This window comes from Dromaius novaehollandiae, chromosome 25, assembly GCF_036370855.1.
Source record: "Dromaius novaehollandiae isolate bDroNov1 chromosome 25, bDroNov1.hap1, whole genome shotgun sequence".
In the NCBI taxonomy this organism is placed as follows: Eukaryota; Metazoa; Chordata; class Aves; order Casuariiformes; family Dromaiidae; genus Dromaius; species Dromaius novaehollandiae.
In genome coordinates, this window is record NC_088122.1 from 206,596 (window position 1) to 231,542 (window position 24,947).

General features: G+C 53.2%; 1 protein-coding gene across 6 annotated transcripts in view; it reads right to left on the reverse strand.

Moving 5' to 3' along the window:
* The window catches only part of CELF5 (CUGBP Elav-like family member 5), a 40,063-nt gene that overhangs the window by 7,181 nt on the left and 7,935 nt on the right, over nt 1–24,947 (reverse strand). For 4 of the 6 annotated variants that reach the window (XM_064497318.1, XM_064497317.1, XM_064497316.1 and 1 more), the window contains exons 2-6: nt 24,755–24,837; nt 12,489–12,540; nt 5,453–5,581; nt 4,760–4,839; nt 3,570–3,716 (exon numbers count right to left, since the gene is read on the reverse strand). In XM_064497318.1, the coding sequence (XP_064353388.1) occupies nt 3,570–3,716; nt 4,760–4,839; nt 5,453–5,581; nt 12,489–12,540; nt 24,755–24,837 (491 nt within the window). The remainder of the gene's footprint in view (nt 1–3,569; nt 3,717–4,759; nt 4,840–5,452; nt 5,582–12,488; nt 12,541–24,754; nt 24,838–24,947) is intronic. The other 2 variants (XM_064497319.1, XM_064497320.1) reach the window with 2 other exon arrangements.

Consider the following 24,947-nt stretch of genomic DNA (forward strand, 5'->3'; position numbering starts at 1 on the left):
CCCTGAAGTTAATCATTGCTGTTATCTAAAAAGAGCGACTGCCCAACACCGCGCCATGGCTGTGTCCGTTGGCTGGTGCAAGCAGAGCAGCTGGGGCAGCACTGGCTCTGCGTGGCAGTGCTGGGAGCTGTGAGAGGCCCATAGTACCGCGAGGCTGGGGGGCACACTGGGCATGCTGCAACACAGGGGTCCTGCTGCTGCTGGAGGCCAGCGTGCAAACGCCCCGACTTCATCTCATCTGTTCACCTTTGGTTTGTCTCTGGAGCAGTTCCCTGCTGAAGGGGGGGTGGCTCACCCTGAGCTAGGGTTACAGCAAAACATGGCCTTCCAGAAAGCGCAGAAGTCCTGCTCAGGTGGTGTCCCTGTTACAAACCATCTGCTCATACTTCTAGTCTTATCTTCACGGTTTCCCCATTTCAAGATGCAGGGACCAATGCGTTTCTTGCTTACTAGATGAATATTCTTTTTTTTAATTTTTTTTCCCTCCTATTTGTTTTGTGCCAGGATCTGGCTGGAGAAAGACTGGCATTTGATTGCAAATGCATGAGCCTAACATTCTGAAATTGTTTTTGTTAAATAAAAGTCCCTTAATGAATCATAAGAACAGAAAAAAAGGGAGTGGTGGTGAACAAAATATGCTTTGTGTTTAGAACTAACTAATTTATGAAACACAAGAAATATTCAAGCATTATATATAGCTAGTAAATTGCACTGGCTGTTTCTTTAAGATTCCAGGCCTTTTTGTACTGATTTATTTTGTTCAGCTCCCAATCAGTTCCATGATTTCATCTGAACTAATCACTGAATTCAACTTGTTGAATAAACTAAAAATGAAGGAAATATAGTCTCTTTTCATTGCAGAAGAGGCACCTGGGATCAAAACTTTGTTTAGCACTTAAATAAACTGGTTCCAGATGCTTAGCCAGTCATATTTCCAAGCTAAGGGTAAGAATTTTTCTTTCAAACTATATCAGATAACAAACACGGTTTGAATATTTTTCAATTAATGCATTTTATCTGAATAGCTCAGGATAACTTTAGACCTCATATAGCTTGCCATTATTTTACATTTACTTTGAGTTTTTTTTAAGGAAAATGCATTTAGTATAAATTAAAAACATCCAACTGAAACAAAAATCAGGCCCCAAACTTTTTCTTCTTTTCTGTCCCAGGCAGGGGACTGTCATCATGCTTGTGACATCTCTGGGACCGCATTGACTTGGAGAGGCAACAAATCCCATGGGGACAGCGAGAGAAAAATGATGGCACATTAAAACGTAAACATAAGAACCAGTGCCTGTGATGCACCAGTTCACCTTAACAGCACTCTCTCCTTTCAGTCTAATCCAGCCACATAACTGTTAGCTGCATCTCCTGGGCCTGTGAGCAACGTTGGGAGCAGCATTGCCTACGCCAAGCCCTGCATTGTGGAAGCACGAGCTATGTCAGAGATGCCCTGAGCCCTGGCTCCTCAGGGACCCCAGCTTCCAGGAGAGCCCGTGACAGGACATTTGGAGGAGCTGTAAGGAGAATTGGCAGTGAAAAGCCTCCCTTCTGCCCCCACTTCCATGGATCTTGGGGGCCTTTCAAAGGGCTGGTACTGTCTCCCTATGATGGTGACACTGCATGCATCTGAAAACTGGCCAGGATCCCTCCTCCAGAGGATGGGAAACTGAAGACTGGGATGAGACAGGAGAAGAAACAATAGAGGTGTGAGGTGGTGGCTCAGAAGGAAGAAGGAGAGAGAACCACAATCAGTGGAAAGTAAATGGGAAAGGAGGAAGGAAACTGAAAGGGCAGGAGACAAGCTGAGCCCTGAGTCAAGGGGAAAGCCAAACTAAAGTCCTGGAGCAGGAAGGGAGAAAGGCCAGGCTAGAATCAGAGAGGAGGTGACAAATCTACAGACACAACTAAGGAGAAAGAAGATGCAGATAAGCAAGCACGCAGCCAAGGCCTGACTCTCTTTTTTTGTCCTCAACAGGAGTTTCTGAAGATTGGAGGGGTGAGGCAGGCACTTAAAGACTGAGTCCAGAAGGTCTTGCTGCTCTCCTTCCTGAGACACCCCAGGCCATGAGCTAATAAAGCACTTTCTGCCATCATGACCTCACTGCACGGCCCATTCCTGCCTCCTTCCTTATCACACCATGCACAAGTCAGTGCCATTTCTATGGCAGCAGAAGATACACCAGAACGATCATGTCTTGACTGAGCCAGTGAGCCAACAACCTCAGCCCTCAGGTGCAGCTGGCTCATGGATGGCAGGGCTGGACATAAGTGACTGGCCCTGGCAAAAGAGATACTGTCATCTGTTCAGAAAGGGCTTTAAATCATACTTCTGCTGGCAGCCTTGCTGCTCAGAATGGTGAAACCATTCTCAGCCTCCTTTCACCAGAGAAATCAAATAGTCTGCCGGACAAATGCTACCCTGGGTTCCCAAACTTCCCCACCAGTACAGGCCCTCATATTCACCGCCTCTTTTCCCTTGCTAGCCTATGCTCTTGCTACACACTTAAATTGCTCTTGGCAGTGGGTGTTTCTGGGGGGGGGTTCTTTGAGATGAAATGGCCAATAGTTGAGGGACAGTTCCTTTTCTGTCTTGGAGATTGAACAGAGACACACCGAGTTGCCCCTGGAGCCAGAAGTAAAAGCCGTGCCCACAGATATGTGGGAAAAATAGGTTTGTTTTGCCCTCCAGGAAAGGACCTACTTGAAGTTCCTTCTTTTGACACAAGGATCCCTTACGGCCTTGAGCAATTGCCATTTTTCATGGGCTTAATACTTGGCAGCAGAGAGACCTGAAGATGATGACAGTCACTGAGAAGACTCAGAAGATGGTGCTTTCTCCACCACAGCTGAGCAGGGCCTTCTTGAGTTTGGGATCTGCCTCAAACATCAATGGGAATCATTATTATCACCTCAAGACAATGAAGTTCCCTCACTAAGATCGAAGGCACAGAGAGCTTTACCAGACAAGGAGCCAGATAGCTAAAACATCTGCAACCCTCTGCCGCCCACAGCTCCCTCTCCAGCATCCGGCAAACTACAGTCACACTAGCTGAAAGAGAAAACCTCGGGAGTCAAGGACAGCACTGGGCCCCTCCTGAGAATTGCAGCAGAGAAAGAAACATGTGAAGCTGGGCCCAGGGTTCTCATGGTGGTCCAGAAGCAGAGAGACATTTGTGCCAGGGACACAAAAGAGCTCACAAGCTGGCAGATTGCCATGTCTGGCAGACCTCACTGAGGAATCATGGCTCTGTGCTGTCCACAAAAACAAGACATGCTGGTCATGCTTGGCCTGTTCCCAGACACCTCCGCCAGTCTACGTCACACCAGAGAAATCCAGCCTCACTTTGAGAAGGTCTCAGCTCTCTCTTGCCAACCCTTCCAGGAGAGAAATGCGCAGGGAATGAGCTGCCGATTGAGAAACCGAAGCCAGGAATGACTCCCAGGTGCCAGGAAGCTTTCACACGTTTGCTACAGAGACCCTGTCTGTGGTCTCCCAGCCCAGGTACAGTGTTGCCCCATAGCCAAGAGGGCAACCTTTCCCCACACACACACGTGATACTCACAGCCTGCGCATAGGCACTGTATGGGCTGAACGGCAACGTGAGAGATGGTGTGAATATCCCCAGCTGCCCCACCATTTGCTGCATACGACGGAGGGTCCTCTCTTTATCTGTGTCAGCAAACTTCACCACTAGACTGGAGGAGGCGCCCTAGGCACAGAGAGAGGAGACAGAGAGAGGAGGCAGGGGGAGAGGAGGCGGCGGGACAGCCGGAGAGTGGCAGTCAGGCAGGGTGGGACGGGGCAGAGCAGACAGCAGAGAGGAGCGGGAAGAGGGGCAGAAGACTGTTGGAGTGAAAGTGCTCAGGAGCTGCCTTGAACCGGGGCTGTTCCCTTCCCCATCCATCCATCCATCTGTCCATCCATCCCTTCCCCTTCCCGCCCTGCCCCTCACACACTGGGGTCTGGCACAGCTGCACAAGCAGGTGCGTACATGCCTGGCTGCATTCGCCAAGTGTCAGGATGGGGGCAGCCAGGAATACCCAGGCAACGGTCAGGCACGAGGACTATCTTTCCACCACCGTGAGCTTGGCGGGAGAGGCAGAGCAGGTCCTGGCAGCTGCAAATACCCTTGCTGCAGCAACTCACTGTCCTGCCCACAGGCTGCTGCAATCCGGGTTAGAGACTGTGAGAGATGAATCACAACTGCAGCTCCGCTTGCACGAGAGGGCCCAGCTAGCTGCAGTTACACAACCCCACACAATGCACAAGGCACTCCCACTCACACCCAGCCTGCCCCCAGAGACCTCCCGTACCCCCTGGATAACAAGGCCGGGGAGCGTGCGCAGGCACTGGAGCCCTCACTGTTCACATTGCTGGATTGTTAGCTTGCACCCTGCTCTATTTTGAACTATTCCAGGTAGCTGTCTCCAAGATAGATACATGGCCCAGTCCTTGGCTCTCTTTTTTTAGCCTTTATAAACATAAGTGCTGTCACTGCCAGTCTGGACAGACATAGAGAGACACACACACACACACACACACCAGCCCAGGAGACAGGATGGTTCCCAAAGACAAGAGCATGAGTATAACACCACCACCACCACCACCACCACCACCCCACCCCGCCATCAGCAAAACCAGATGGAAACTGCAGTTGAACCTGTGGTTTTTGAACAGTGCTGGGTGTTCCTTTCCACAGGGTGATGGGAAAGAGGATTGGGAAGAGGGTAGGTACCCTGGCCTCATACTCACGGGCATTGTCTGGCTGCCGTGGAGTGCGTGGATTGCTGCCTGAGCCTCTGTGTGGGATGAGAACTTTACAAAAGCACAGCCTGGAAAGGGACAGAAAGAGCACAGGAGACTGCAGTGACAGGGCTGCTGTGAAGCTGCCGCCTGCAAAGCCGGGCAGGACACAGTATCTGGATCTCAGACAGGGTGAAGGAGACCACCCTGAGAAAGTGGGGGACAAAAAAGGCTGACTCATCCCAAGTACCCTAGCCTGGAAAAACTGGAAGGGGCTAAGAGCGTTACTTCAGTAATACATCCTGTAGATGATGTCACCATCTCTACTTTTTCCCCACACTACCCCCTTTTCCCAAACTCTTCATGCACTCCTAATTGTGAGTGAAAACATCTCAAACTGTAGATCCAGACTGAGCCAACAGGCTCACTAGTGATCCTGGTAACTCAGCTACTCATCCCTCTCTGCTTCCCCTCCTGTCACCCAGGTCTCATCCCATCTTCCCCAATCTGTCCTTGCAGCAGATAACTCTCCCTGCCCTGCTCCCCATGTCTGGCTGGGATGCAGGTTCCTCTAGCCCACCTCCAAAGGATGGGTTGGAGGATGAGTGCTCCAGGGCAAGGTGAGAGGCACAGGCAGCGAGGCAGGTGAGCATGACCTGAAGAGCAGGGAGAAAGGGGCACAACACACAGAGGGGTTCACACCTTTGCTGTTACCGTCAGGTCCGCGGAGCACTGTACATTCATCAATGACCCCAAAGGGTTCAAAGAGCCGGAGCACGTCCTCCTCAGACTGTTGCTTATTTAACATGCCCACAAAGAGCTTCCTGTCCCCTGGGGGAAACACAAAAACATCAACCTTCTGTGAGGCTCACAGTCCAAAGCAGGAGGATAGGGGCACCTCAGCACACAACTGCCTGGTATTGAAAACATGCCTGGCATGGAAATGATTTGCTTTTGGCTGCAATGCATCCCTGGGGTCAGCCCACAGGGTCTCCCTGAGCCACTCACACCTGTGAAGGTTTCTGTGGCCTCCCCTGTCATGCCCTCCCCAAAGGAAAGAGAAGGCTTAATAATTTCTTGCTCTTCATTATCCCTTTCTTTCGGATGATACAGTTCATGTGATAATAAGAAAAAGTGCCTGGACAATTACACCATTCTTGAACAATAAGTACGGAAACAGAAGATACCCCAGGAAATACAGAAGGAGAAATGCAGGGTGAATAAATCCCAGGAATCTTGGCTTCTCTGTTTCCTTTTCCTTCTACCTAAGACCACCAATTCTGCAGCTGCTACGGAAGAAGTGTCTTAGTTCCCATTTGCCCTTTCTTGGCCCAGTGTAACCAGTATATCTACCAAGTTCTCTGCCAGGGCCTGCAATAAACCCTGGCATCCTGGGTCCCAGTTTGCCTTACAACAGGATCAGCCAAACACCAAGGCAATTGTGTGAGAGCCAAGAAAGAGCCCCCTGGTTGCCCCTCTCCCCTTTCAGAGGACATTTTGTGCCATGTCCCACCTTGGCTGAGGGGAGAGGCCGTCCAATGCCTCCTGGATGTGGGGCCAGGGTCCTGCAGGGTTCGGCCGAGCAGAGGTGGGATGAGGTGTGTGGCACTGCCTCCTGCCACCCCAGGCCACAGAGGCACCTAGCTGACCTGCAGCATGCAGCCAGATGCCACCCAGCCCAGCAGAAATGTGGCCGTGACTGCTGTGACCAGCTATTCATGCAGCATCAACACCGCAGCCTCAGTGCCAGCCTGACCCCCATCTTCGCAAGGAGGTGGTCATGTCAACTAAAGAGCTAACCCTTCCCCCCCCCCGCCCCCCAAACATGACCTGCAGGAGCAACCGTGTCAGGACGCAGCTCAGGAGGAGCAGTGAGGGACGATTCCTTATTGTCAGTGACAGGATCAGAGGGGCTGGCTTCAAACAAAGCCAATGTAATGTGACGCATGTCAGGGAAAATAGCAAGAAGCTGCTATCCATTTGAGAGTGCAGTGACCTGAAAAACAACAGGTCCGCGAGCTACAACAGCATAGAGGGCTGCAGGGGTGGTGGTGTGCGTGTGTATGGCAGGGATGGATGACACACGACACAGTCACGCTGCAGGCAGCATCTTTGGCTTGGAGGTTGGCTCCCACCCAGGTGAGTGGGCATGCTGCCTTTCCCCCACATGCACACAGACACACTTGGGAGAATCCACCTGTTCCAGGGCTCCCTTGCAGAACAGTGCATGCACAGCATTCAATGACAAGCACCAGGGCACAGGAGACTCATGCATGCACAGGATCAGGACTGCACATTGTCCCTAACCCCAGCAGGTGCCCTCAGAAACTTGGTTCCTAAAATAGCAAGAGGGACATGCAGATGGAGCCACATGTCCACCGTGCAGGCAGCACAGGCAGATGCGCTGCATGGCTGCACTGCTCCTGCGGGCACAGCACGCCACGAGGCACCAGAACCGTTCAAGCAACCCAGCTGCCACCTTGCTCCACCAGAGCTCAAGGGCTACAAATGCTGAGGCTAAGGCTGGTTGCTCTTACCCAGTCCCAAACTGCTGCTCCTGATTTACATCACTGGAAGTGGCTGAAGTATACAGTCTCAGGTATTTTTAAAAGACCAGATTTCCTGGCTTCCCATTTGCACAATTCCCTGGATAATTAAACCTGTGGGAATCTCATCTCTTTCCATTTTCCTTGCTATTCTGTCTGCATTTCTCCCTGTGCCTGCATGACAAGGGTTGCATTTTGCAGATGCTAGTTCAGCTGATTGGGTCCATCCAAAATGTAGTGCTCTGGCAATGCCCAAGAAGCCCCAGCTAAGGCACAGGAGCTGAAAAACCAGGTGCTGTACAGCTGCACTAGCAGTAAGACAGTGTCTGCCACCACCCAAGGACCAGCTTGGAAATGCAAGGGTAGGGAAACCAGCCAAAAAATGGCATGGAGAGAGGAGCAAAACCTGACTGGTGGGGAGTGGAGAAAATGGGACTGCTCAGGAGCAGATTTACTGGAAGGTGGAGGGGAGAAGGAAACTACAGAAGCAGCAGCTCTCTACTCCCATTAACTAACATCACCTGGCGCTGTATGTGATCCCAGTTTGGCTGTGGGGGGGGGGAACACTCGGGTTTCGCAGTGTCTCCCCTTCCTCTGCCCTGAATCTGTATTGCCTTCATGTCAGATAGGTGCATCATACCACAGCCTTTGGACCACAAATGCAGTGGGAGAAACACATCAACAAATGGGAGAAACACACGGGGAAATATTTGTACTGACTTCAGATGCTGTAAAAAAATACTCTGTTCTTTGAACTAACAAGCAAATAAATAAGTTGTGGACTAAGACTGACAGCCAGAAATGCACGCGATGGTCTCGCCTTGCTCTGCAGGGACCCCCGCAGCCTTTCCAGCTGCTGGGGCAGGGTGGTGGTGTCAAGACACCTGGGAAAGGCAGTCATACGAGAAAAAAATGTCAGCCTTTGTGGCTAAGCAGAAGAGCTTGAAAACGTGATCTGTTAGGGACTCAAGCTGTAAAGGCAAATAAGAAGGAACACACCTATTGGTTTTGAATTGCTTGTGAATGCCCAGAATGGCAATATCAGAGGAGGGTGAAGTTACTGACAGCATAAGAGAAGGATTTCTTTTTATAGTGCTTTTCCTTTCACATGGCCCAGGTCCCCAGATTGCATGGCGGGGGAAGACTCTGGACGCGTGCCCCTGGGATGCCTGTTTGCAGCAACAGGGACATAGTGAAGGCTCCTTTGCTACTGACCTCTCTCATCATGGTGGGGCCTAACCGGTACTCTGGTGCCCTCCTCTCTCCCCTGCCCCTTTCGCTAGGGGCAGCTTCTGAATCGGTGGCCTCCCCTACCAGTGGCCAAGCTGCCCCATCACGCTGCACCTGTGGCAAAACCTGGCAAGCCCTTTCACCAGCTCTCTGCTGGTCACCGCTCCTGCCGCCGTCAATCCCGACTCAGGGGACCCCCTCCTCGCCGGCACCCTGGCCTGGGCCAGCAGCTCCTGCAGGTGCCCAGCACAGGCACCTGCCGCGCTGCAGCTCCTTCCCTCTCCCACCTGCCTCAGCATCCCCCAAAGCCCCTGTCCTTTCTCCCCCACTTTCTTTCCAGCTCTTGTTTTTTTTACCCTCTGACTGACAATTTCCCATGCTGTCCAGCAAGCAGGAAAATCGCCTCGGATGCCTGGCTGTTGAGTTGCCATGGAAACGTGCTCAACCCCACGGTGGCGGCGGGCAGCGCAGTGGCTGGCAGCAATGCCCCCGGACAACCTCTGCCCTCCCTCCACTTTCTGCTGGCCCTGCTGGGCTCGGAGCAGAGGTGGAAGGGAAAGGAGTGAGCGCAAAGCCTGTGTGGGAAGGACAGGACCCCCTCCCTAATTCACGCAGGGAGCATCTTTGTACTGGTACCCTCCTTCTGCAGCGCTTAGTAACAACGCACTCAGCTAGCCTCATACCTGGCAACAGCCTTCCCAGGGCACGGCCAGAGCCCAAGGATTAGTGTCCCTGAGACCAGGAAACAAATTCCAGTGCTCTAGCTTCATGCATTTAATTCAGGGTGCTTAATTTGAGAGTCTTCAGCCATTGAAGAGGAGCAAGGAGTTCCCCTTCAAGGGTAATGCAGAGCCAAGCGGCACTGCCGCATGCAGCTGCCTCCTCCCAATGGTTATGCCCTGGGGCAAATCTCCCCTTTGCCCCCTGCCAGCATGGGGCTGTTGCTATATGCAATGGCTCTTCTCAGGCCTGCGGATGAGCCTGGCTACTTCTCTGATGAGAGGAGCAGCGTAGCAGGCTGGATCTATTGCCCTGTCTGGTTTCCACAGGCAGTAGCAGCCAGCTAATGGCCAGTCCTGCCAACAGGGCTCTGGACATGGCACAGGACCCCTCCATCTGCCTTTCTCCAGGCTATCAGATGAGCAGGCGCCAAGGTCTCCCAGAGCAGCTCCAGGGCTCGCAGGCAACTCCCGTCAGTACCTGCATCGCAGGGCTGGGGTGTACGTGCAGCGCAGAAGCCACTGCAGATGAAAAGGAAGGCTTGGAAAAACGGAGACTGCTGCCCTTCTGCTCTCAGCTACAAAAAGGGCTCAAATTTGCAACACTTCAAAAATAATGGCTATTTTTGCAATGTCCACTTGGGAAAACAGCAAACTTTGGAGAGAGAGGAAGGAAAGGGAGAGTTTTGCTCAAAAAGACCTTTTTTTTTTTTCTTTCCCCTCCCATGAAAAACCTCCGCAGGTTGGAAGCAGAAAACAGCATTTTTGGATGAGAAACAAGTGGTGCTGAAAAAAAAAGTGTGATTTATTTTTTGTTGCATTTTCCTTGAAAGGTGAAAAAAAAAATTGCCATTTTTGCACCAATTTTGTGGGAGGCCGAAAAATAAATCTTCCTTTTCGGAACGATGAAAAACGATGAAATGGAAACACTTTTTTTATAATTAATATATATTTTCTCTATCTGCACAGCTCTGTTAGGTTAGGAAGCATTCAAGATACTTTAGGTGAAAGTTGCTCATAATATAAGATGATAATAATTAACAAAACACATACTAGGTTCTTTTTTTTTTTCTATTTTAGGAAAAAAAAAGCTCATCTCACTGTAGGGAAGGCAAAAAGAACTAATGGGCAGATAGAGCTCATCTTACTCATGCTGAATAGTAGCCTTTCACTAGAGAACTAATTCAAGGGAAGCTGATGGAGCGAAATGTAGACTGACAGGCTACTAGTTAAAGGAGCAAAATGGGACATTTATTTATTACTATTATTGGATCAGCTATTGCTATATGCTTAGCACTGTTCCAAGCCCAGGCAGATGTACAGTGCTGCCTGGAGGGAGTTGGGGGCATCACGGATGCACCCGCAGCCCCAGCTCTGCCGCAGTCTGTGCCGGGGCCGCCCTCGGAAGGCCCAAAGGACGGGCTGGGATCGGCAGTGAGGTGTCAGACTATGGGACCGGGCCCTAATCAGGCCTGGCTGGACTCAGAGGTGTCTGCAGTCCCCACCAGGTCCCGTGCCTGCTTGGCTGCACTGCTCGGCGGGGCAGCGCGGACGGGCAGCCGGCGGGGCAGCGCCAGCACTGCCACACGCCTCTGCAGGCACACGGCTCTGGCATCCGAAATCCACACGAGTGAGGAAACTCAGCTACACAGCACCAGGCAGGTCCCTGGCAGCAGCAGGCCTTACCTACAGAGGACTGCTTGCCTGTGTTATGGAAACTTTCCCTGGCTGAAAATGTTATTAGCTCAGAGAAATACGCAATTTTGCTTTGTGTGTGCGTGTGTGCGCGCGCACGTGCAATTCCTTGCTAATAACTTTTGAACCTGTTGGCCTATTTCAGCTTAATTTGACAGAGGAACTAAGGCATCAAAGATGTTAAGCCCGAAGAAATTTTGCAAGATGAGGTGGCTGTGTAGAGGACAGCATTCTGAGTAGTGCTCCACCAGCTAAAGAAGGCAGAGTGACCTCAGCCTAAATAGTAGACACCAGCAATTCCACAGCTGCACTCAATGAAGAGACATCAGCTCTTAAGAAAACAAGGCTACAGTGGTCTGTCTGCCCAAAGCATGAATTGTATGTTTGGCTTGTTTTGTGTACACACACAAACACGTACATATGTACATACATATCTATATCTATATCATGTTCCTGCTAGTGCAAAAGTTGAAAGTGAGTACAAACAAACTGCTTGGCAATGACCCCTGAAAATTTAAAACAAAAGCCCTCCATATTAAATACAATATGCAGGATATGCTGCCCTATAGGGATAAGCAGTCGCACACAAATTCTCCCCTCCCCACCAAAAAACTGCTTTCAGAGACAGCACCAACAGCACAAGGCATGGAAAGGCACGTGTGGGAATGGAAGAGGAGGAAAAGAAATGCATCAAGACAAGGAAAAGCAACAAAAGGGGTTCATAAATCTGCAAAGGGCTGGAGCCTCAAACCTTCTCCACCTGGAGGAAGCATCTGAGCTGGCGTGAGCTCCCATTACATTAACACAGATTCCTCTGCGCTCAATCTTCCAGCTCGGAGCTGCTCAGCATGTGCTGCTCCAACCAAGCCGGTCCTCTGCAGGCTGACAGCACCTCCACCTCGGGCCAAAACGCAGGATCCTCCCTTTCCCCTCAGATCCTATTTCTCCATCACACGCTGTTTTCTGCAGCAGCACTTGCCGCTGGCAGGTGTGATGGGCTTGCTGCAAGACTGAGGGTGGAGGGGCTGAGACGGTCCACAGTGCCAGGGCAGGACAGGGATAAGCAGCAAACAGGGGAGATCCAGCCATGAAGCAGCAAGCTGAACAGGCTGAAACGCCAGTGCTGAGGCAAGGATTTGGCTTTTACAGGATTGCTCAGGCATGGGACCGAGGAAACTTTCTTCCAGCTGCCCGCACCCTCACGGACCCTGCGCTGCGCACCACGGCAGATGCCTGCTGCTGCAGCTCCTGGGGGCCGGCGCGGCCAGGCGGGCAGCACCCGGCAGTGGGCTGGGAAGGGGAGCGAGGCAGCAGCTCCGTCCCGGCCCCGTCCCGCCCGGCTGCAGGGTGCACTCAGCTGCCTGCTGGGCCAAGCCAAAGGCTCCCCTTGCACGCCCACGCCTAGATGCCGCCCACGCACCCTGCTCACACAAACGCCCTTCCACTTAGACTGCGGGGGAAGCAAGGCCAGGTCAGGACCTGGGTCTCTTTGCTTGGCCTCCTCCCAACCACAAAGCCACCAGCGAATAAGCAAGGAGAGATGACAACTACCTCCACGGCTCTCGCTGTCCGCGGGTTTCACCTGAATCGGACGTGCCATCTGCAATGAAAGAGAAATGCAGAGGATTAGCGCTTGGCCCACCTGCTGGGCCCGCACTGGCCGGGTAAGACCCCGTCCGAAAGCTCTTCCCATGCCTGCCCTGACTCAGTGCAGTCACCGGCACCTCACTTAACTGAGCCACTCGCTCTCTGCGCAGCAGGGAGGAAACAGCGGTCCTGAGCCTGGCTAGGGACAGTGCCGTGCACAGGCACGTGCTGCTCGCCCTCGCCCGCCCCTGCGCCGGCAGCGCGGTGCGGCGTGGTGCCGAGGAGGGGCCGTGCAGGAGTCATGCGAGGGCTGAGAGTGCCAAACACTCCCTTCCATGGGCGCAGAGGACAGGGTGTTCTGGGCGGAGGACGGGGTGTTTTGGGGCGGAGGCCGGAGTGTTTGGGGTGGAGGCTGGGGGGTTTGGGCAGTAGAAGCTGGGGTGTTTCAGGGTGGAGGCCAGGGTGTTTGGGGGTGGAGGCTGCTGGGATGTTTCAGGGTGGAGGCCGAGGTGTTTGGGCAGTAGAGGCCAGCGTGTTTGGGGCAGAGGCCAGCGTGTTTGGGCATCAAGGCTGGGCAGGAGAGGCTGGCGGTGGCCAGCAGCGGTGCCAGGCCCCAGGCTCGGTGTGGAGCCGGGGGGGCAGCTGGCCTCCTCCCTCCCCACCACTCCCACTGTGCTGAGAAATGGCTTTATTCTGACCAAGAAGCAAATGCAGGATTAAGCTAAACAGATGGGGACAGCGATGGAGGGGTAGGCTCGGATCTCAGCTCCTGCGTGGAGCAAATCTGCTTGGGGGAAGGGAGCAGGGAGCACTGCCGGGAAGTGGCCACGCAGCTCCCAGCGCCCCGGAGCCCCAGATCCCCCATCCCAGCTGGGATCCCCCATCCTGGCTCTGGCCCCCCGGGTGCCTGGGGCACTGCGCCCCCTCCCCCACAGGCCGCTACTCCAGCTCCCAGCACCTTGGGTGAAGGCGCTGTCACCATGGAAACCGCGGTTCACCACATGGAACCTGACATTTGTGGTTGCCATGGAAACCAGCTCTTGGGGGCATTCCCTCAGCTTTGCACAAAAGAGCCATTTCGATGTGATCTCCGGGGAGGGGGAAGGCCCCCTCCCCCCGGTCCATCTGTCCGCACCTTCCCTTTCTCCCCGCTTCCCGGAGGCCGGCGCGCCGTGGGGGGGGACATGCCGCGGGGGGGACATGCCGCGGGGGGGACATGCCGCGGGGGGGACACCGTGGGGACACGAACCACGGGGACACGCGCTGCTGCCTGCCGAGCTGCTGGACAGCGCCCGCCACGGAGGCAGCAGCGCGTGACCAGGGCCAGCGCCCGGCCAAGCCCCGCGTCAGGGCTGCACGGCTCCAGAGCCCGTGCGAGCGCCGGCGGGTTTGAAAGCGGCCAGAGCGAGGGCTGGTCCCGAGCTGGTCTTTCTCTGCTCTGCAGGATGGGGCTAAAGGGGAGAAGACAGGCAACACAGTTGCTGAGGCACAGGGGAGAGCTACAAGACCCTCTGGAAGGGGAGGTCTCCCAGCCAGGCAGAGACAGGCCGGGGCCTCCTTGCAGAGAACTGGAGACCCGGAGGCTCCCACACCTGGGATATCACCACAGCTTTAATCCTGCCGGCCCATGCTGCCATTGAAGACAAATGAAATACCAAAGTACCCCTCAAGCAGAAAGATGGGCCTACAAGTGCAGAGAGAGTCCACAGCTGCTTTAACTCAATGCCCTGTGTCCCTGTGCAGTTCTCAGCTCAGTACGCAGGTCTCGGACGAAGGGCTCTGTCCCTACAGCAAGGATGGTCTGCCCTCCCCCTCACAGCTGAGGGAGGAATGGAGCAACGGCACAGAGGGGAGGACATGATGCTCGTCTGCACAGCAAACTCTGGAAATGCCAATTTTTTGTGGCCTCCAGTCATCAACTGCAGCATGATCACAGAACACACCTGGGTCCAAGAAAGCCATACCTGTACTGACCCACGTGGCCCCAGAGCCACAGAGGCAGGGTGTGCATGCCCCAGATCCTGAGCACCAAGCAGAGGACCGTGCACAGACAGACCTGCATGCCTCCACCACACATACCCACCTCACACACGTGAACACACATGTGGCGTGGAGGACTTGAGCCAGTGATTTATGTGGCTTTGCCTGCCTCACTAGCTCAGCTTAATTTTCCTCATTAAATTATTTAGCCGAGCATTAAAAATTAACCTATTTGTTCATTTCTGAAGAATCTCCCATTAACATTTAGCACATCCTGTCAGGCCAGCATGGGCCCACCTCCTCCCAGCCCTCCCCCCCCCACTTCTCCACTCTGCGTACCTGCTGCTAACAGTCCGTGGCCTGCCCGAAGCACAACCTCCCCCCCAGCCATGTGCAGTGAGGGACATCATGTGGGAGTGGACAGAGGTTTCCCCCCCTCCTGTCCTCCTCCAGCTTCTCCCCCACATCCAGGCGAGATGTGCCGCTTCTCTCCAAACACAACCGTGCTTCCTCCCCACAGCCCACAGCCTCTCTGCCTGCATTGCTCCCCTTCTCACACAGTCAGCCTAGGTGACTGGCTTTTGCCAAAGCTCTGCTGACCATGGGAACATAAAAGGTCTTCTGATGCTACCATGCACAGCATCTACATCTCCTGTGCCCTGCTCAGCAAGCAATGAGGAGATCCCGGGTGGGAGGAGAGGCACTGCAGCCTCAAGCAGCCTCGAGCTTTCCAGGGAAGAGGCAGTGATGAAAGTCCTTGCTGGTTAGACAGTGTCTAAACCTCACCCCCACCCCATCCCCAGGGCCTGATGAGCATACATTAAAAAGGGCGCTGAGTCCAGGCTTCCTCTCTGCTTTCAAGAAAGTGGTCCCACCCTTCCCCACTCTTCGGCTCATGGATCTGCGGAAAAAATTCTGGCCCTGCTTAAGTCAGAGGAAGCTCTGCTATTGATTTCAAGGTCATGTTTTTCAAACCTGGGGCTCTCCAAGTCAAAGTGCCCCAAAAGGGCCAAATTCTAAACTTAATGCAGGTGAAATTTCCTATCGTCAGCAAGAAGGAGACATGGATCCAGATGAAAGAGAAACAGGTAAGCAGAGAAGAAAGGCTATGTCTGGATTTGGTGCCAGAGTTTACGATTCTCTTCACCCAAAATGCAACGTTTCTCTCTTCCCCAGAAAACCCTTCTCCCCATGTTTATGCTGATGCCTTGCATGAGCTGTCATCTCAGCCACCCAGGAGCCACAGCCTCCAAGGAGGAGCCACAACCACTACCTCTTGCTTCCTCAGCTTTCAGACTGCAAAGGCTGGAGAGAGGGAGCGAGCCCCCAGGGACGGCAGGGCTTGCTCTCTATTAATTATGAGTAAGCGATGCAGAATAGGCCCTCAGGTACAAGGCAAGGGAACCTCATAGCGTTAAGTGGGTCAGAGGCAGAAAGCATGAAACACTCAATGCAGCCTGCCTCCTCTGGGGCTTCAGGAACCAAAAGGCATCCAAGACCACTGACAGAATGAGGCCGTGGGGTCTTGGTCTCTTCCAGTCATGGGCTGGTCCTCAGCTGGCCACCCTGCCTGGTGGATCACAACCACTTCTAGCTCTGCAGAACACATGCATCTAAATGTCGATTTGCACATTTGGATTCGCTTTCTGATCAGGAAGGCAAGCAGTGATGGACTGGTGCCAGCCTCAGTGCTCAAGCCTCCTGCTTGCATCTTTCCACTGATGTCTCAGGGTACTTCAGTCCTGCCCAGAAAGACCATCCTTCAGGGTGGAAGGGTAGTTCAGCCTCACACAAACATTAGCAACATTATCACCTAGCACCATTCCAGCACAGCTCTAAAGGCTGCTTAGGAATTCACACTCCTGCCCGCACCCCCCCCCCCCCGGCCCCATTTTGAAGGAGACAAAGATCATTGTAAGTGCCATTTTTCAGGTGGAGGAACCAAGGTACAGGCAGCAGATGATGGTCACATGGGAGGTCTGCAGCAGAAGCAGGATGTGAAGCCAGGAGTCCAGACCACAGGGCTTCTGCCCCATAACTAAGGCCTGCCCTTTCCGCATGAGCAAGGAAGGTGGTGCAGGGACTGCACCCCATTGCTTTGTATTACTACGAAAAGAGCAAATAAACCCCCAAGTGATTTTGCAGGTTTCCTTGGAGGGGTATTTTCCCCTACCCCAGCACAGAGGACAAACAGGCAGAGTGGGGAAGCAATTCCCCCCCTCCTTCCGACAAAGGCAAGGGCTGAGTGAGAGCAGTTGCATACAGGTATCCACAGACATCCAAGCAGCACGTGACCCACTACACACACAGAACAGCTGCTGTGGCTTTTGGGGGTCTCTGCTGGTCTGTGTTCCTCCTCCCTTAATGTACTCCATCATCCTTGTCCTCGCTCCAGCTAGTGCTGCCCTATGAGCAAGGCAAGCACCTTATCGCTGTGACTCAGAAAGCCTTTGGATCTCTCTGCTATCTCTATGGAAGTGACAGCACCATTACTGTGCATTAACATCAAATAACCAGTGTGGAGGCCAGCCCGATGTAGCAATTACAGCCCCTATCATGTGCATGACTGTTTGGCGGCCACATCTCAGGAACTGATGGTCATTCTGTCCTCACGGGGCTCCTTCCTTGATGCTTCAGTGCACCGCAGGGCACAGCACCAAGGAGGACATCAGATGATCTCTCCTGATCTCTTCTTGTCACTTGTGTTTTAGTCTCAGTGAAAGTCAAAGAGGATTTAAGGTGAGAAGAGGAAAAGGCCAACTTCCTCTTCTGCAGGTGCTAGGACACCAAGTATCCCCTGGGGGCAACAGAAAGAAAAATCCTGGGCTAAACTCATGTGAGGACCTTGCTGCTTTCAAGGGGGCTTTTCAGCAGTGCAAGAAGCAGCAGCGTATGGCCCCGGCAATATATGGACCCAAATGTCCTCCTGCTCCTCCCACCTTGCAAGACAGGGCTGAAGGAACAGACAACCCCAATAGCTCCTCTAGCAAGCTCGTCAAGACCACAAGAGTAGGTTCTAGCCTCCAGAAAGCCATGTGCCCAAGAACCATGCACTCTGTGGTGCTTAGGCGTTCCATCCTGCATCAGCAGGGCCCAGGTTACCCGAGGAGGCCCTAACCACAGGAACAATTCCCAATTCAGAGCGAGGTGGCAAATGCCTTGCAGGCCTACAGGGAGCAGGAATAAGATGACGTGAGATGAATTACCATGTCACCCTGAGCAAGCCAAAGAAGGCTGCAGAGGGGAAGGTTGGGAGCACTCAGCACAACAGGAACACCAAGAGGCCACAAAGCCCATGCTGCCACACTCTCCCTGCTTTCCTCTTCCTGCCAGGCTGTGCAGAGAAGGCAGCCAAAACTCATCCTGCTCTGTGCTCGCTGGTGCATCACTGGCCTTGCTTCACTGCCCACCTAGTCCTGCAGCAGCCAGTGCAGCTGCCAGTGCTTTTCCGCACACTGCCCTCACAGGAGGGAGCCTCCAAGGCCCTCCGCAAACTGCGAAAGGGCAGCCAGGACAGGGCAGGGGGCATGGGAAGCCTGCCTCATGCACGTCTCCAGAGGTCCCCAAGGCTGCCACGGAGCGCGCGGGAGCACCTGCTCAGGCGGCCTCCTGCCACCCGTGCTCTGGGCTACCTGTGTGCAGGAGGAGCGCCCAGCCGCCCCGGTGTCTGCAGCTTCCCGCAGGGCTTGGCACTGCTGCTGGGCATCACAAGTGCCCTGGTTGCGCCGGGGAGCCTGCCCCGGCCGGGAGACACCTCGAAGAGCAGCACCCCGGCCAAGTGGCAAGGGGTAGCGAGAGCGGGAAGGGGAGGCGGTAGGGACCACGTGCCCTCCCGTGACACGTGGGGACCAGACGCAGCACAGAGGCGTCTGCTGCTCTCCGTCAGCTCCGACTGGAATGACTGGGAGACGAGGCCTCCGCACTGCCCCCGGCTCCCTCCCCCACAGCAGCTTAATTACAGTGACTGGGGACAGAGAGGTCCCTGCTAATTTAACACTCTCTTGTTGCTGCGAACCAGGGGGCTGGCAGCGTGGTGCTGGGTGCCGGGCTCCGCTGGGGACCTCTGCACCCAGCCACTGCGCACAGGCCGTGATTAGCTCCCGTTCCCATGGCAACCGCTAACAGGCTGTGGGCTTCCTGACAGCCGCGGCCACAGTCGCCATGCTTTGAGAACAACCAACCTGGTAGCAATGCAAACACCTCTTATTGTGACAAAAATGCATCCTGAGAAAAACAGTGTGAGAACGGACTGCAGCGTGGCACCGCTGTGGCTGTGGGGAGGGCAGTGGGTGTTGGTCACCTGGTCTTCAGCAAGGCCTAAGACACCATCTCCCGTAATCCCCCCCCCAAGCCACGTTGGTGAGATGCGGTTTGGATCAGTGAAACAGAAGGTGGGTGGAAAACTAGCAGCCCGGACAAGGGGCTCGTGCGTGCCCTCAGCAGGTCTGCAGCAGCATCAGATTTCAAGCATGGCCAGAATGCTGCAGGGCAGGGCTGCTGTTTGGGGTGACCTCCACAAGCTTGAGAAAGGGATGATGGCAACTTTGTACAGCTTAATGGCGGTAAAGGCCAAGTCCTGCAGCTGGGATGCAGTAACACCCTGTGATGATACAGGCTGCAGCTGCCTGGCTGGAAAACAGCTCTGCAGGAAAGGACCGGGGGTCCCGGCAGACAGCACCTCAGGAAGGAGCTGGCTGTATGGCGTGCAGTCACGTTCAGCAGTGTGGAGCCTTCGGAAAGACGAAGTGGGGGTTGGCGTGTGCATGTGCACATGTGTTCACGAGCACGGGTGTGAGTCTACTCACCAGGGAGACAAAAGCCCAAGCTCTGGGCTTCAAGGAGATGCGAGTGCCCCATTGTGCAAAGGGCAGGAATTTCTGGGGAGGGAGGGCTGGAGAGAGCCTGCATGTATGTTTTTGGGCGGTGTGTGGAAACGGGTGCCGATCCTTAATTTCATTAGCTTTCCAATTCTCTAGGCAGCAGGAGCCAATGTTTGCCTTGGCAGCTTGCTCTCCCTCTGCCTCTTCAGGGTATGTATTTTCAGGGCTGCTGCCTTGCCTCGCTGTTGGTTCTCAGCCCCTTGGGCCAAACTCCCAAAGGAGTAGGTATTTGCAACTTCCCCTGCAGTGAATGGGCACTTCAGCTGCTGCTTGGCCAGGGGCTGCTCTGGCTCAGTGCCTTCATGTCCTGCCATTTCCATGAGACAGCCTTAACGTGCTCTCTGCAGTGCTAGCTTGTACTGACGATGTTGCATGGCTCTTGTGAACTCACCAATAGTGTCTCTGTCAAACCGGCAGGATGGACATGGGAGAAGCTTCTCCACCCTGCCCTGCTTGAGGGCTCAAACTGTAGAGACCACATCAAGGAGCAACAGCTGGAGCCCAGCTTCAGCTCCCAACCAAAAATCCAAGCCCTCTATTCTGCTCCTCAGAATGTCTCCCAGCCCTGCCAGCTGCAAAGGACTGCAGGATTCACACGAGGAAGCTGTTTCAGAAACACTGCCCCAGGCTGGCTGCACACCAGCACTTGCACAAAAGAGGAGGGGAGGGGAGAATGAGATGCTTTGACCTCTCTATCAAACCCCTCAGTTGCTTGTGTCCCATCAGATCACCACTTGCAGTGGATCCTGATGGACAGCCCACAGGGAGCCCTGGCTCTTGACAGCGCAGGAGACAGCTTGCCCACAGGGATGCCCTCCGCCCAAGCGCTGCTCTATCTCTGCATTAATCCTTGTGCCCAGCCATCTGAGTTACTGCTGCTGCATCTCAACCCCTGGTGCATTCCCAGAGTCTCTCTCTGCTCTAACGCTGCTGCTCTCTGTAATTTTCCATTCCTGTGTCCCTGCGTTCCCAAGCCCTCGCTGCATCCATGAGTTCTCCCCCTGATGTAGCCGCATTTCAATACCCCCACTGCTGCTCTTAAACTGCCCATATTCCCAGCTTGGATCAATACCAATTTCTGCCACTTACTTGCCTACCTTTCAGCAAGCTCTTCTTTGTTCTGCATAGAAATAAAACTGTAACTGTATCTTGCCAGAAGAATCACTTAAAAAAAAAAAAAAAAAAACCTTCCCCCCCTTCCCTCCTTCTATTCTTCTCCCCCTTCTTCAGGAGCAATTTTATGCAATTTGCAACTGTCTGGCTGCAAATGAAAAGAGACACAAAGCGTTTCTGCGAAATATTGAAAAGCTGGCTGCTTTTCCCTCAAATTTCACTTAGCGAGAGGCTTTAACTTGGTGTGTGATCACTGTGTGTCATTAATAACCTCTCCAATTCCTTTCAGAACCTAGCAAAGTGAAGGCACAATCACGAATCAAAGGCATGGGTTATTGAGATATAATATCGTTTCACCCAGCCGGGAGGAACGTGCCAGGGAGTGGGGAGGAGGTGAAGCACTGCACTGCTGTGCTGGCTGGCAGCTGAGGAGGACAAGGGATTCAGGAAGGAGGGCGAGGGCCTGATGCTCTCTCTGCTTCTCCAATCCAAAGATTTTGCCTCTGTTCAGCCTCCCTGGGCTGTACATCTCCCCCCAACAGTGCGGATGCAGGCGACAGAGGGGATTGGTTTCTGTTTTGTTCCTCAGGCAGCTCTGCCTCCATCACTGCTGTGTCTTTGGAGCCTGTCAGACTGCTCCAGCAGGACTGAGTCAGATGGCCATGTACTTCCCCAGCCTGTCCTCATGGAGCAAGGCTGGGGAGCACAAAACAGGATCTCTGCAGGCTCCCTGTTCCCACGGCCACAAGGCAGGGCACCTTCCCTGCTTTCTCCAGCCTTTGCCGTCAGCGAGGCCATGGATACTCGGCCTTTTCAACTCCTCAGCAAGCCTGGGTGCTTAGACACTGCTGCTTGCTGCCCGAGGATGCCCTTTATGTCCCCATTCTAGGAAGCTCCAACCTTCCTGGCGGGAAGATCCGTGCACTTGTTACTGTCAGACTGGACCAAGAGCAACTCACTAGCTCTGCAGGCAACCCAGGTGTTTCGTATTTCTGAACACAAGTTCTAGATGATACAAAATACAGCTGACAGTCTTCTCTCTTTTCACCCTGAGCATGCCAGGCCTTATGAAACTCTTTTTCTCCCCTCACATCTGCTTCCAAAGTCCACTGAATGATCTTTAGCCACAAAGAAATGCGTGGATCCATAGCCCCAGCTCCACAAAAGCCTGACACTGATCTCTGAACTGCAGTGACAACTTGGCTCCTCTGACATAATGCAAACTACAGAGTCTGGGATGAAACAGAGCAGAGCTGGGACCAGAGCATTCTTGGATGAGGGGAACAAATTCTGGCGGGAGACAAAGTGAGCCCAATATCTGGCTACCTTTGGAAAAAGATGCTACATCTTCCTGTCTGAAAAACGCTTTTCTGGGCTTAACTCCCGTATTCTATTTAGCTAGCAGACACCCAACAGCCCCCAATTTAAAAATAAACAGATGAAGTAAAAATCACAATGCAAAGAGAATTTTGACTTCCTAAATGGGAGAACTTGCCAGAAATGCCATAAAAGCCAATAGAGACCATGGTGATTCCTACTGATATATGTGGAAAATCTACAGTAACAAGCAACAATATAAAACCTCAGGACAGCCACATTGCAGGTGCAGCTCTGCAGGAACAGTGTGGCAGCGTTCCTGGATACACTGACATTCCTAGCATCAGGCACAGAGAGCGTAACCAATACATCTGCAGGCACAGTGCCAACCCAGAGACAGACTTGGAAAGTGAACCCAGGCATCCTGTTCCACTTCATCTATCTAGTCCCCCGTTCACAGCCTGAGGACCTACCAGAAACTATGTCAAAGCATTTCCTTGAGTCTGACCTTATCAAATCCCGACTCTCGGCTATGAAAGCCATTCATCTCTATCTGGATTCATGAACTGTTGAGATCAGCCACTGGTCTCTACACCGAGACCAATGAAGAAGATACTTGTGGCATCTATGGTTGCTTTGCAATTTGGTGGCAAGCATAATATTACCAACAAAACACCTTCTATGCTGGCTCCATCCTTTGCTGTTGCTAAAGCCACTGATGCTTGGTCGTGCATTCAGGTGAATGCACAGAGGAGAAATTTCATGATGTCGTTCCCAAAAGAGGGAAACAATCAGTTGCCCAGAGCTCCTGACTTTGCCTCCTTTCCAGAGTAGTCTCTGTGATCACTTGGGCCATAGGGATGGGTGGTGCTACACGGACACAATGACCAAACCAAGCAAAGCAAATAGGGCTGCAAGCTACCTGAGGTCAGCCAGCCCCTTCCATGTCAAGATGAACTCTGCCTCCTCAGCCTGGAGGTCTGTTTCATTTTGGTAGTAGCCATCTCTAAGCAACCACTAAAATGGTCAAAGAGAATCCTGCCTTCTTGATCACACAGGGAATTTCCTGAAGAGAAATGGAATGTGATGAAGTGATATACTGCCAGCATGATGATGTACAGCTCCAAGTAAAACACAGCTCATCTCCATGCTAATCTTGAAACCTAAGAACAGCACATAGCTCATTAACTGTCTGAAGACTACCATGCTTGAAAGTATATGGCAGCAAACACTCTTTCCTGTTCCCAAGCAGTTTCCTATGCCTCCCTAAACGTAAAAAGCCTTTAGATCACCCAAACTCAGATAAATGCGCTTTGCATTGCTTGTTTAAACACGATCCCATGCAGCACTCTAAATGCAGAGTACAAATGATAGAGAACAGTGAAACATGCAACAGACCCCGATGTAGGATGGCAGCAAAACAGAGAGTGCCTTTATCCACCGAGCCTCACACCAGTAACTTCTGAGGGTCCCTCTAGAGGTACGAGACAGGGACATGTCTGTCTCCTCGCCACTGTGGTGCAGCACTGCACCATGACCCATCCAGCATCCATAGAGAGATACCTCTCCCACACCCTGCGACTTGCTCTTATGGACTTTGTCATTTCCGTCCTGGACCAACACACATAGAAGATTACATTGCTTTATCCCAAAAGGTTGATGTTTTCCCGCACAGAAAATTAAGTCAAATAGTATTCAAGTACCTAGTTAGCTGCATGCTTCCCCTACTGCCCTGAGATAACCTGGAACATCCATAGCTGGTAACAGCAAAGATTCCATTAAGTGGTAATTAAAACATGAGCTTTTTCCTGCCCTCAAATGCCAACACAGACCCATGCACAAAGGGAGCACAGGTAAACCAATATGGCAAAGGGTGCGTGTGGGGAGGTCACAAGGGGAGGTGAGGGAGGCTGTCTAGACCTGGATGGTTAAATGGGAAATGTTATGGTTACGAATTCCTGACCCCTCTCCAGAGACCCCTGGTCTACATTAATTATCCTGCTGCCTTGAGCACCTCCAGCCTCCTGTAAGTGTCTGTCTATAAGTACCCAGCTCCTCCTCCTGCCCTCCTACAAGTGAATCCTTCCAGCATGTGTGTTGAGCCTCTCAGCACTGCAAGGGCCCCGTCCAGGGGTCCAAGGCTTGTGCACTGCACTGAAACGGGAACGGCAGTGACTCAAACCTCCTCTCAGCTCAACAGCGGGCCCCAGGGAGGCAGGGGGCTTCTCTGCAACATGGGGGCTGATCCGCAGCACCAAGCTCCTGGGCTCCCCGGCCCTTTGCTCCCAGCTCCAGCTGTGGAGGGAGCAGGACCCAGGGACGGTCATGGCTGGCTCAGCACTCTGGTCTCACCTAAATAACCCATTTCTCTTCCAGATGATGGGACATGCCAAGGGCACACTCTCTCTCTGAGAAACTGGTCCAACTCAGCCACGTCATTAAAAAACATTTTGGGTCCTACACAGAGCCACTGAACAACCTGCCCAGGCACCTGGCAGAGCTGAGGCAGATGAGGAACTGATGTTCCAAGAAGTTCTGTACATCTGGAGGAAAAGGGTCTGGTACCTCATGCTGCCTCTTACCGCCTTTCCAGCGTGACCGCTGCGTGGGCTGTGCCCACGCACTTCACCCAGGCGCTCCAGCTCCCCAGTGACAGGAGCAGAGAGCTGGAGAGGCCACGTCACGCCACAGGGGCCAAGGAGCAGCAACGGGTTTGGCTGGAGAGACACAGGGCAGCCTTGGCAGGATGGAGCGTAGCACCTCTGAGGAGCAGCTCCGTGCTTTGGCCCTGCAACCCTGTTCTACCCCCAAACCACTCTCCTCTTTCACAAGCAGGAAAATTAATCTCAGCCAGCTCTCCACCAGCTCTCCCTCTCCCAACAAGCCCTGTCCTCCAGCCCATGGCATGAGCTGCAGGCACAATTCACTGCGACTTACCCCTGGCAAAGTCTTCTGCTCGTGCAGTGCCGTCTGGGCTTTGATGGCGGAGTCTCTGGCACAGTAGGTGAGGAACGCACAACCTGCGGTGGACACAGCAAGTGCCAAGTTAGACGTGCAATTGCAGATGCACACCAACCCAACATTGCTCTGTCTTTGGTAACAGCACGTCCCAGGTACATGAACTACACAT